Source organism: Helianthus annuus, chromosome 1 (genome assembly GCF_002127325.2).
Source record: "Helianthus annuus cultivar XRQ/B chromosome 1, HanXRQr2.0-SUNRISE, whole genome shotgun sequence".
Classification (NCBI taxonomy): Eukaryota; Viridiplantae; Streptophyta; class Magnoliopsida; order Asterales; family Asteraceae; genus Helianthus; species Helianthus annuus.
Genome location: NC_035433.2, coordinates 123,901,534 through 123,914,380, shown reverse-complemented (window position 1 = coordinate 123,914,380; position 12,847 = coordinate 123,901,534). Strand labels below are relative to the sequence as shown.

General features: G+C 38.0%; 1 protein-coding gene across 1 annotated transcript; it reads left to right on the top strand.

Moving 5' to 3' along the window:
• The first annotated feature begins 1,031 nt into the window (after positions 1-1,031).
• LOC110876563 (histone H3.2) lies at positions 1,032-1,618 on the top strand. The gene has a single exon (XM_022124732.2). It carries the CDS (start codon positions 1,105-1,107, stop codon positions 1,513-1,515), a length of 411 nt encoding a protein of 136 aa, XP_021980424.1. The 5' UTR covers positions 1,032-1,104; the 3' UTR covers positions 1,516-1,618.
• Positions 1,619-12,847: the final 11,229 nt, after the last annotated feature.

Sequence of the window (12,847 nt, the reverse complement as noted above, 5' to 3'; positions counted from 1 at the left end):
GAACTTTCGGTTACGGTTCTGGTTTTACCAAAAAACCGAACTGAACCGAACCGTACACACCCTAATCAGATGTATGTTGTCGTCATCACCATCATGTGTAGTATAGAAACATCTAAATGCATGCCCACCTTGAAAGGCTAATATGGTTATAATTAATTTAGCACTCAATTTCATGTTATGTACGTAATTTACGCAACGTAACGACGGACGCCCTCCCTGCCACGAAGCGCAAATGCATGTACTAGTTAACAACAATTTGTTAGCTGTGATTTTTTTTGAATAACAAATTTCTTTCTTACTTGTTGTGAGACTCTTAGAAGCTTTGCTTCTCACATTAAACCACCAACTCCGATAGTGTTTGTTAGCTAACGCAGGTTTTTGCTGGCCTTTAAAAAACAACATTCATTATGGATGTACCTACTATTTGCATACTTATTTGTCTATTGGCATACCAAAAATGTGTTTTTTGTCCTATATGCACACCCTGCAATGTTGAGCTGTAGCTAAAGCGCGGCGTTTTGGTCCGGTCAACCAGACAAAGACTGACGGGTGTCTGACGGGTCTGCTGATCGGACCAAAACGCCGAGCTTTGGCCGCGTTTTAGTCCTGTCAACCAGACAAAAGACTGACACCCGGTCTGGTTGACAGGACCAAAACGCGGCCAAAGCTCGGCGTTTTGGTCCGGTCAACAGACCCGTCAGACACCCGTCAGTCTTTGTCTAGTTGACCGGATCAAAACGCCGCACTTTGACCATAGCTCGACACTGCAAGATATGCACATAGGACAAAAAACATCTTTTGAATTGACTATCTAGTTAGACACTTGGTGTGTAGATAGTTTTAGTCTTCTTTTATTTTGGTTGAAAGAGTATCAATACACGTTCCAAAAAAAAAATGTTTATATGTTCCACATCACACGGATCGCAATCCGTGACTTCCCAACCATCGATCCACTTCCAATCCAACGCCTCAAAACCACCATCGCCCACCAGCAAAACTTTCAAACCTTCACACCATAAATACATCCACAAACCCACCCCAGAAAAACCACCACCCTCATCAACTCCTCAACCCCATTTCAATTTTCAACCCCCATTCAACCAAATGGCTCGTACAAAGCAAACAGCAAGAAAATCAACCGGAGGAAAGGCTCCAAGAAAGCAACTAGCCACAAAGGCAGCCAGAAAGTCAGCACCGGCAACCGGAGGAGTGAAAAAGCCACACAGGTTCCGCCCCGGAACCGTTGCATTGAGGGAGATCAGGAAGTACCAGAAGAGCACTGAGTTGTTAATCAGGAAGCTGCCATTTCAGCGGCTGGTGAGGGAGATTGCTCAGGATTTCAAGACGGATTTACGGTTTCAGAGCTCCGCTGTTGCGGCGCTTCAGGAAGCGGCTGAGGCGTATCTGGTAGGGTTGTTTGAGGATACGAATTTGTGTGCGATTCATGCGAAGAGGGTTACGATTATGCCGAAGGATATGCAGCTTGCTAGGAGGATTCGTGGTGAGAGGGCTTAGGGTGTTGTTTGTTTCGGGTTTAGAAATGTTTTTGGGGTTATGTTTCGTATTGTTGTTTTCTGTAAATTGATGGATATTAATGGAACTTTATTTTGCAATTTAATTGATTGTTCATTTTTTAAATCTTAATTGCTTATAAAATTGAATCCATTTGAGCAACAAATTGAATTCCCCTGTTACAAGGTGACGTTGGGTCTCTCTTCTACATGGGTCATGTTTTCTTACACAGACGCTGCTTTTTTTTTTTTAATTTTATAACGTAAGATGTAATTTTTTTCTAACGGCCAACAAATACTAAGTCTAGTAGCCTGGGCAAACCCATTAGTGAAAGGTCTCTCACACCCTACGAACACAAACATCCTTGGTAACCAAGCCTGCACACCATTCTAGAGAAAACCCATCGTTCGAAGGTTCACTGTGGTAAAACTCCTGACCCACCTAAAAATTATTGCACTAACTGAAACTTCAACGCATGACCGCCGTGGGATGGCTTCTCCCAAACCGGTTGATGTATGATTTATTGGCAATGGGTAAGATAGTAATTTTAAAATATCTTAACAATTTTTTTAGCAAGCATCTATCACAGGGAAAGAATTTGTGATTGTGAACCTGGGTTTTAAATGTGGCAAATAATGCGTACATTACATGATGTAAATGATGAGATTGCATCGTGTGATACGATTCCATGACGAGTGCATCACATGTCGTATGAGACAACGCCTTATGCAACTGACTGGTATTTTAACAAATTAGATCATCAATGAAACAAATCTGATCAGAGATGATGAGAATGTATTATATTTTAGAGTTTAACGGTGTCAACAATCTTAATTATTAGCTACCGCTTATTTTTTAGTGTTTTTTCATAAGGAACGCCTAATATACATGACGCGCGCCTCGCACAATGAGCATCACGCATTGGCTTTTAGGATCAAAACACATCTGATTACTACACCTTTTCTAAAACCAAATTGTGAACCATATTTTTTTCATACATAAGAACGAAAGTGTGTGTATGTACACGCACACACACCTTCTCTGAATCTCTTGATGCCAACTGCGTTAAGACCTTCTCTATATTATGAATTTTAGTTCTATGTCCTGTCAGCTCCTCATCTTGCTTATTTAGCATCTCCCTGTTCTTTTTCATGTATTCCACAAGCATCTCTTGTAGACTTGGTTGTCGTTCCCTAGGTTGGAATCTGTTATTTTGAGAATAGCCTGCTGGGAATGAATTTTTGTTCTCTCTAACTAACCCTAGGTTGCCCTTTGTCAGAATTGAATGGGTACCTAAATTGGTCGTTCACAAAGTCAACTTCCTCTTCCTATGTAGCAACATGATAGTTTTTGTTGAATGAGATCCTCCACACGTACTACATGTCTCTTGTTTAGTCACAAGCTTCTCAATTTGGGCAGTTAGTACTTCAACTTGGGTTGCTAGCTTAGAATTTAAATCTACACTGCAAACATTAGCTGTTTTTGAAGATCTGGAATCTCTCTTGGATGGGTAATCATTCTCTGAGATCTTTTCAATGAGAGCACAAGCAAGATGGCCGACCCTAAGAATTCGTGTACCCTGTCCGAGCTCGAAAAAAACGTGTCCTTAGGCTTAATGAAATATATAATATAAACGAGTTTTTTATACAATCTAATGTCAGTTGGCTAATAACTAATCTAAACCATAAAATAGTTTTGTAAGTGGGCTTATGTTGTTTTTTGTATGAGTATACCCTATTAATTTTTTTTACATATATATATCGGTTTTTTTTAAATAACGTGCCTTTCGAAATATCGGGATCTGGCCGGTGATCCTCCCGGCCCACCCCTAGGGTCGCCCCAGAAGAGTAACAATAGGAGTTAGATCAGAATAGACACCACTTGCTACTGTATCTAGGATTTGCTTAGATGGAGTACAAGTGCCATTATAAAATGTATTCATGACCATCAACGGCTCCATATCAGAAGGCAATTTCTTTGAAGTTCCTTGAACCTATCCCAGGCTTCTGAGAAACTTTCATCTACTTCTTTCTCGAACCATAAATCTTGCTATGCAAGCGATTAGTTTTAGAGGAAGAAAATAACTTATTAAGAAAATTTTCAACCATTTATGCCCAAGTAGTGACAGAACTAGGGGCTAAAGAATTAAGCCATGAGCGGGCTTTAGCAACTAGTGAGAATGGAAAACGACGGAGTCTCACTACATCATCTGAAACATCTTCAAGTTCGAAGGTTTCACATGTAACGTTCCGTGTTTTCATACTTTCTATTTTTAGGAAGCTTGTATTCGTATTCAATTTCAATCCTTGTAATCCGCAGACTTTGATCATAACGGAAAATACATTTTATATCATACCTGTTAATTCATGCATACACAATACACAAGCAATCACGAATACACGCATTTTTATACAAAACCGAGACATATATTCCGGTTATACCATGTTCGGATTATAATCATACATATATCATGCTTATAACATGCCTAAATTACACATTGAAACCCTAAAATCATGCTTAACTTTGAGTTAAAGGCATTAAATAACAAGATATATAGGTTAAGGGTCAAAAATAAAAAATAAAAAAATTGAAAGGTGTTATAGACTGCAAGACAAAAAGTCTCACGGTCCGCAAGAGGGTCTGATGAGCAGCAACATTTTCAGCTTGCGAATTTTGAGTTCAAACACCTTTCCTTCCACTCTAAACACCCAACTAACCCCATTAAACACTAGACTCCAATACCACATTATAAATATCCTTCCTCCACATCTCCTAAACACTTTACACTCTCTCAAATCACTCTTTAATCCTCCCAAATCCTCAAGAAATCTCCATTTTGGACAGAAAACATCAAGTCCAAAACAGTGAGTTTTGAACCTTCTTCCTCTCTTTTTCTTCTTGTTTCTTTCTTCCATCCTACCCGCGATACTCGTTTTTTTTGTAGTTTTTTATTCATATAATATTTAATGTAACATCATTGTGATAGATATATATTAAAAGTGAAGTAATTGTGTAATCCATTTCATTGTGTTTTGCATGGTTCAGTCGGTTCGGTTATTATCCTCGACCGAAGCCGAAACCAAAGTCATCGGTTGGTCTATTTTATTAACCAATCGGTTTTTGGTTAATCATTTCGGTTTAATCGGTTAGATTGACGATTTTTGGTTTGGTTCATTTAATTCAGTTAATAGCAAAAACCAAACTTTGGCTAAAACTTTTGCTTAGAAATATATGAAATTGAGGTATAAATACATGAAATGAAAGTATAACTATATGAAATGGAGATATAATATATGAAATATATGAACTAAAGGTATAAAAGCTAGAAATATATAAAAATATGAATGATTCGGTTCGTTTCTGGTAAGTTTGGTTAAACGAGGGTACAAAAAAATTGATAACCGGTCTTTGGTTAATTAGGTTTTTCAGTTTTTAGTTAGCTCAGTTTTTGGTTGATTTGAGTTCGGTTTTGTTTTTTTTTTTTTTTTTTTTGGTTTGGTTTAGGTTAACAATTTAATTATTGCTCACCGATAACCGGTTTTGGTTAATAACTTGCAACTCGCTTTGTGGGTCCATTCAAGATACTCGAGAGGATTGGCATGGTGGCATATCGACTCGATTTACCTCAAGAACTCAGCAACGTACATCCAACGTTTCATGTCTCGAACCTTAAGAAGTGCTTAGCTGATGAAGGACTTCAAGTTCCTATCGATGACTTGCAAATCAACGAGACTCTTCATTTCGTGGAAAAATCGGTCGAAATCATGGATCGAGGAACCAAGCAACTTAGGCGCAACAAAATTCCCATAGTCAAGGTTCGTTGGGAAGGAAAGTGTTGTGCCGAATTCACTTGGGAACTCGAGAGCGAGATGAAGACCAAATATCCACAACTCTTCGTTCAGCCTTTCTCTTAGATTTCGAGGACGAAATCTCCTAATGTAGGGGAGACTGTAACGCTCAGCATTTTTGTACTTTCTCGATTTTGAAATCATTGTTATACTTTCTATTTTTAGACACTTGTACTCTTGTTGTAATCTATCTCGTTTCAAGTTGTAATCCAAGACAGTTGATCATATGCAAGTATTTTTATCATATTCATGTTATTCATGTTAGACGTATGTGTAAATCTGTATCCATAATTCACGTTTTGAATGCTATATTATTCATGATTCTTGATTCTTCATTACACATTGATGCTTAATACTCAAAAAATCGATTAAAACACGTAAAATAATCAAGATTTGAAAAATAAAATCATAGAACAAGTCTATCCGTACGAATGGACTAGGTCCATCCATACGAATGGAGTGCATCCGTGCGAACGAAGTCCATTCATCCGAAACTTTAGGAAACCCTAATCTTCACTTGAAATCTATATAAAGGTACACTACCTCACTTCTAAACTCGCCATTTCTTGCAAACACTCTCAAACTGCTGTTGACGACCAGAAATCACTGTAAGGGTCCTCCTTTCTTTTCATATTCATTTCATTTCATTTCTTGAAGTTTTAATCATACACACTTGAGCTTTTACAAAACTTTTTGATTCAAACAATCTCGAAGATGGTTTCCACACGTATTGCTTGGTCATACTGTTGTGGAGCATCACTTATACGAGATTGGATCAAACTTCATAAAAATTCATAACACTTTACAACTTAATTATAATTTCCGTTGCGATTATCACGCGATCTTGATAGAATCTGGAACCCGTAAGACCCTCAACTCATTCCATAGTTGAAGGCCAGCATTAGGGTTAATTTCATCAAGGAATGATCTGATTTAAAAGGATCAAACATTCATTTTCAACAAGGCAGTAGATTCGTACGAATGGACATTGTCCATCCGCACGAATGGACACTGTCCATCCGCACGAATGGACACTGTCCATCCGCACGAATGGACTTTCTTCACACATTCTGTTTTGATTTTCAGTTCTGTTCACACATTTGTTTATCACCATTTAAACGTGTTATCAACTGATTTAAGTAAAATAAAAAAATACTTCAACCAAATCAGTTAAAACTTAGACTTTTCACAACGTTAACAATCCATCCGTACGAATGGACTATGTCCATCCATACGAACGGACTCTAATTCCTACAACGAATCATTTTATCTTCTGTTCTACCTCCAGTTTGACACCCGATCATTTTATTTACTATTTAAATCATTTACCTTACTGATTTAATAATCAAATCAGATCATATCACACATTAATCAGTTGATCCGTTCCAACAGAAAGCCCATCCGTGCGAATGGACTATGTCCATCCATACGAATGGACTGTCAAACACTTTAACTCATTTTTAACAGAAAGCCCATCCACACGAATGGACTATGTCCATCCGTACGAATGGACTGTTAAACACTTTAACTCATTTTAATTCCGTATTTTATGATCTGATCCAACACTCTTTCACATCAGTACATTTATACTCTCGTTTAACCATTTTAGCGTGACCTCGAGACTTCATCAACTCCGCTCGCGGTTTAAGTGTATTCCCTACGCAAAACTGTGAGTATACTCGATCCCTTTTCTGTTTTAAACACTTTGGGTGCAACATGTACAATATACAAAAAAATGTAACCCTTGAGACTTGTTTAATCAAAATCATACTCTATCCACATTTAAACATGAAAACATGTGATATTTGTTAATCTCATATTGTCACACCCCAACCGATGGCGGAATCATCGGGGCGCGGCACTAGGCGAATCAGATTGCTCAAGAGAATCCATAACAACTATTTAGTGACAATATTTAACGCGTTCATTATCCCATACTAATAAACAATATTCCAACAAACAGTTATACAGATTTCATGTCTCTCAAACAATACTGTCGCAACCCCCGATCCCAAATCCCCGGGAACGGGCGGCCGCAAGCCAGTTTCGGTGGTATCACGTTATTTGTCTAATTTGGCAGCGGAATTTACATCAGGACCGTAGTTAGGAAATATTTTATCAGAGTAAAATACCATATTTCCATATCATTAAACACATGGGTAAAACCCAAGTTTTTCAGTACACATATCTTCATAGGGATACACCCTATTTTATTTAAGAAAAACATCTATTTCTTTTTAGGTAACTTTATTGCCACTTTTTCAAGCCTTCAGTGTTATCCAGCTAGCTTCTATTTGGCTTTCACATATTGTTACCTGAAACGCGTTTTTAAAAACATTTTGTCAGTGGGAAATACTGGTGAGTGAATCCCAGTTTAATCAAGTTTAATAAAAACCATAGTACAGTATTGAGGGCGCATCCGCAATTACATTTGTTTCCAAGTTATATCAATTACCACCACACGGTACTGTCGTTCCGACTTATGGTCATGTTACTCCTATCCAGGTTATAACAAATTTTGTATACAAAACCCCAAATTTACCGACTGTAAATATTCTTACAAATACTCAATAACTGTTATTCGCATGGAAAAATATTTAAGGTTTTGTACAAACAGTTCACAAAATAGGTTTACAAAAAGAGGATTACTCACACTGCTGTCTTAGGGTTATCAGTAAGGATTTCCTGGGAATAATCTAAAAATTACACAAATGCACGCGTGTGAGTATAATAACCCATTTTAACATTAGTAATACCATCCCCGAGACGGCATTCCAACGACTACGTCGGGCAGAACCACGACAGCCCTTACGGAACCCGAGATCAATCGGGCAGAGTATCAAATACGTCTCCAAGGGTTATAATACTTACATCGTAGCAGAACCTCGCTATTTAGGGGGGTATTAGACCCGAGTATAATGCCCACTATTAGGAAATTGAGATTGAGAAAAGAAAATGAACGAGCAGACTGAAGATCCGATGCCCTCTATTTATAGGGCTGATTTTCGACTTTCACGCGGCCCGCATAAATGTAAGCATAGGCTTACGCGGCCCGCGTCAAACCCTGGTCAACGCGTAGCTCGTCCGGATCACCAATTAGACTCGACACGATGATGACACGTGTCATCACCGGGATGCGCCACCATTTCGATCTCTAACGGCCCGCGTAAGACTCTTAAGAAGTCTACGCGGCCCGCGACAGACTTTAAAACTAAATTTTTAATTATTTTTAATACTATTTAGGGTATCCGGGGCCCGTTTTCACGTATGGGGTGTTTTTAGGGACATATTGGGATAATATAAAATATATTAGGGTGTCGGAAAAATTACGAGGGTGTCGGTTTTGGGTTGTTATATCCTCCCCACCTTGTTTTAGAACTCGTCCTCGAGGTCTACTGGAACAGGTGTGGATATTTCCTTTGCATTTTTGATTCAAGCTCCCATGTGTACTTATGCCCTCTTTTGGAGTCCCACTTTACTTTGACCAGAACTAATCTCTTATGCTTGAGATTCTTAATTTTCCTGTCTTCAATCTGTAGAGGCCTTCCTACAAATTTGAGTTGCTCATTTACCTCTATATCTTTAAGAGGCACTACAAGTGATTCATCAGCTAAGCATTTCTTGAGATTAGATACATGAATTACATCATGTATTCCTGCCATTTCCTCTGGCAGTAGTAGCTGATAAGCTACAGGTCCTATTCTTCGAATAATCTCAAAAGGTCCAACATACCTGGGACTTAGCTTCCCTCTTTTGATGAATCTTACCACCCCTTTCCAAGGAGAGACTTTTAACAATACTTTTTCACCTACCTGAAATTCCAATGGCTTACGACTGTTATCAGTGTAGCTCTTCTGTCGATCACATGCTGCTTTCAGTCGTTCCTTGACTTGAATGATCTTATCGGTTGTTTCTTGCACTATCTCAGGTCCAGATAATTGCTTTTCCCCAATTTCTACCCAACAGACTGGGGTTCTGCACTTTCGTTCATAAAGTGCTTCGAATGGTGCAGCATTGATACTTGTGTAATAACTGTTATTATAAGAAAATTCTATTAAAGGTAAGTGATCGTCCCAATTACCCCCGAAATCAATTACACAAGCTCTAAGCATGTCCTCCATTGTCTGAATAGTCCTTTCGCTTTGTCCGTCCGTTTGAGGATGGTAAGCTGTGCTTAGATTCAACTTAGTTCCCGTTGCTTTTTGGAAACTTGCCCAAAAATGAGAGGTAAAACGGCTATCCCTATCAGAAACAATTGATAAAGGAATTCCATGTAATGAAACAACTTCATTTACATACAATTTGGCTAATTGTTCCATACTAAAAGTTTCTTTCATTGGTAAGAAATGAGCTGACTTGGTTAGCCTATCTACAATCACCCAGATTGTATCATTACCTTTTCTTGTTTTGGGTAACTTGGTAACAAAATCCATTGTTATCAATTCCCATTTCCACACTGGTATTTCTAATTGTTGTAACAAACCTGAGGGTTTCTGGTGTTCAGCTTTGACTTGTGAACAAGTTAAACATTTAGAAACATATGGTGCTATATCCTTTTTCATTCCTATCCACCAGAAATTTTTCCTTAAATCCTGGTACATTTTATCACTTCCTGGATGCATCGTATATTTAGACTTATGGGCTTCTTCTAATATGCGATGGCGTAGGTTTTCTAATTTAGGTATCCACATTCTCTTTTTATGGAATCTCCAAATTCCATCTGTTCCTTGTTCTAATTCTTTAATCATTCCTTTTCATTTTTCAGTATCATCCTTGATTACTGATTCTTGTGCTTTTCTAATCTGATCGTTTAAATCTACTTGTAGATTTAATTTAAGAGAACGTACCCTTTTTGGCTTTTCATGATACTTTCGGCTTAAAGCATCAGCTACTACATTGGCTTTTCCTGCATGATACTGGATATTACAATCATAATCACTAAGAATCTCCATCCAGCGTCTTTGTCTCATATTCAACTCTTTTTGCCCAAAAACATACCTTAAACTCTTATGATATGTGAATATGGTAAACTTACTACCATAAGGGTAATATCTCCATATCTTAAGGGCAAAAATTACGGCTCCTAGTTCTAGATCATGGGTTGAATAATTCTCTTCATGATTCTTAAGTTGTCTAGATGCGTAAGCTATAACCTTTTGACGTTGCATCAACACACATCCATAACCTAACTTAGAAGCGTCACAATAAACTACAAAGTCTTCAGTTCCTTCTGGTAATGCTAGTATAGGTGCATGGGTTAATCTTTGCTTAAGGATTCTAAAGGCTTCTTCTTGTTTTGATCGCCATTCAAACTTAATGGATTTACAGGTTAACTTAGTTAAGGGAATGGCTATTCTAGAAAAATCTCGAATAAATCTTCTATAATAACCTGCCAATCCTAAGAAACTTCTAACTTCGGTTGGCGATTCAGGGGTTTTCCATTTGGTAATTGCTTCGATCTTTATTGGATCCACATGAATTCCTTCATGATCGACTAAGTGTCCAAGAAATTGTACCTGCTCTAACCAAAACTCACACTTGAAAAACTTAGCGTAAAGCTTTTCCTTTCTTAATAGACTTAAAAGTAAATGCAAATGCTTTGCATGTTCTTCTTTACTCTTGGAGTAAATTAGAATATCATCTATGAAGACAATTATGAATTTATCCAAATATGGCTTGCATATTCGGTTCATCATGTCCATAAATGCGGCTGGGGCATTGGTTAAACCAAATGGCATGACAGTAAATTCATAATGGTCATACCTTGTTCTGAATGCAGTCTTAGGAATGTCCTCTTCCTGTACCTTTAATTGATGATATCCTGATCTTAGATCGATTTTAGAGAAAATTCGAGCTCCTTGCAGTTGATCGAACAGATCATCGATCCTTGGTAATGGGTACCGATTCTTAATCGTGACCTTGTTCAATTCACGGTAGTCAATGCACATACGCATTGATCCGTCTTTCTTTTTTACAAACAAAATCGGTGCTCCCCATGGTGATGAGCTTGGCTGTATGAATCCTTTCTCCAATAATTCGTCCAACTGTTTCTTTAGCTCCTGCATTTCGGCTGGTGCCAAACGGTAAGGTGCTTTGGCAATCGGTGCCGTTCCTGGTAGCAGATGGATTCTGAATTCAACTTCCCTGCCTGGAGGTAGCCCTGGCAATTCTTCTGGAAATACATCTGAAAACTGAGACACTACTGGAATGTCTTTTAGTTCTTTTCCTTTAATGTTAGTGATTATAGAAATCAAATACACTATAGATCCTTTTCTTATATAACTTGCAGTTTTCATCACTGAGATGAATTTAGTGGATCTAGATGGTTTATCTCCTTTAATTATGATCTTTTCTCCTCTTGGTGAATTTACTTGGATTGACTTTTGATCACATAAAATACTAGCTTTATTGGCTATTAACCAATCCATTCTTAACACAACATCAAATCCTGCCAGATTCATTGGGTAAAGGTTTGCAATAAACTTTTGATTAAAAATTTCTATTCTTGCTTCCTGCAAGATTTCTGAAATCCTAACGGTTTCTCCATTTGCTGTCTCTACTAGACATTCTTGTGGTAGTTTAGTTAATGATTGATTTAGAAGTTTGCAAAACGAAGTATTGATAAAACTTTGGTTTGCACCAGAGTCAAATAATACTTTAGCAAAAATATCATTAACTAAAAACGTACCAGCTATGACGTCCGGGATCATCTTGGCTTCATCTGCAGTTAGAACAAATGCTCTAGCATTTTTAGTGTTCTTATTGTTTGCAGTTGGAGCTAATTTCGGACAATTTGGCTTGATGTGACCTTTTTCTCCACAGTTGAAGCACAATCCATTAGTAGGTTTCCTTCTGCAGGTTTCTTCCTTGTGTCCTGGGGCCTTGCACAAATTGCAGTGAGTGGAGCATCTTCCTGAATGCTTCTTTCTGTAGGTTTTGCAGTATGGTGCAGAGGTAGAACCTACATTCCTACGGTTGGAATTCCCATAACGGAATTCTTGAGTAAGTCTTTGGGTTAGGTTTCTCCTCTGGTCTTCTTCTCAAGTATGGATTAATTCATCTGTCAAGGTATTGGCTAGTTCTACAGCTTCTTCTATGGTTTGGGGTCTAGCTGCCTTGACTACATGCCTAATCTCCCCGATTAATCCCCAGATGTATCGGGAGATTAATACCGGTTCAGGTGATGCAAGGGTCGGTACTATTCTAGCATATTCAAAGAATGTAGTAGTATACCCCTTACTATCTACCCCGGTCATTCTAAGGTTCAGAAACTTATTTGCTATCTGTTCCTTTTCATTGGGAGGGCAGAATTTCCTTTCTACCATACTTTTAAATTCCTCCCATTCCATGTTGTAAACCCTATCACTTCCTCTTGACTGGAGGATAGTGTTCCACCATTCTAGGGCTGAATTCTTAAACAGATTAGAAGCAAACATTATCTTATCTTCTTTAGCACACTTGCTTATTTTCAGAACAACCTTAGTCTT

Bases quoted from the DNA above. Each gene is read 5' to 3' on its own strand.
- LOC110876563 (XM_022124732.2), top strand. From the start codon at position 1,105: ATGGCTCGTACAAAGCAAACAGCAAGAAAATCAACCGGAGGAAAGGCT.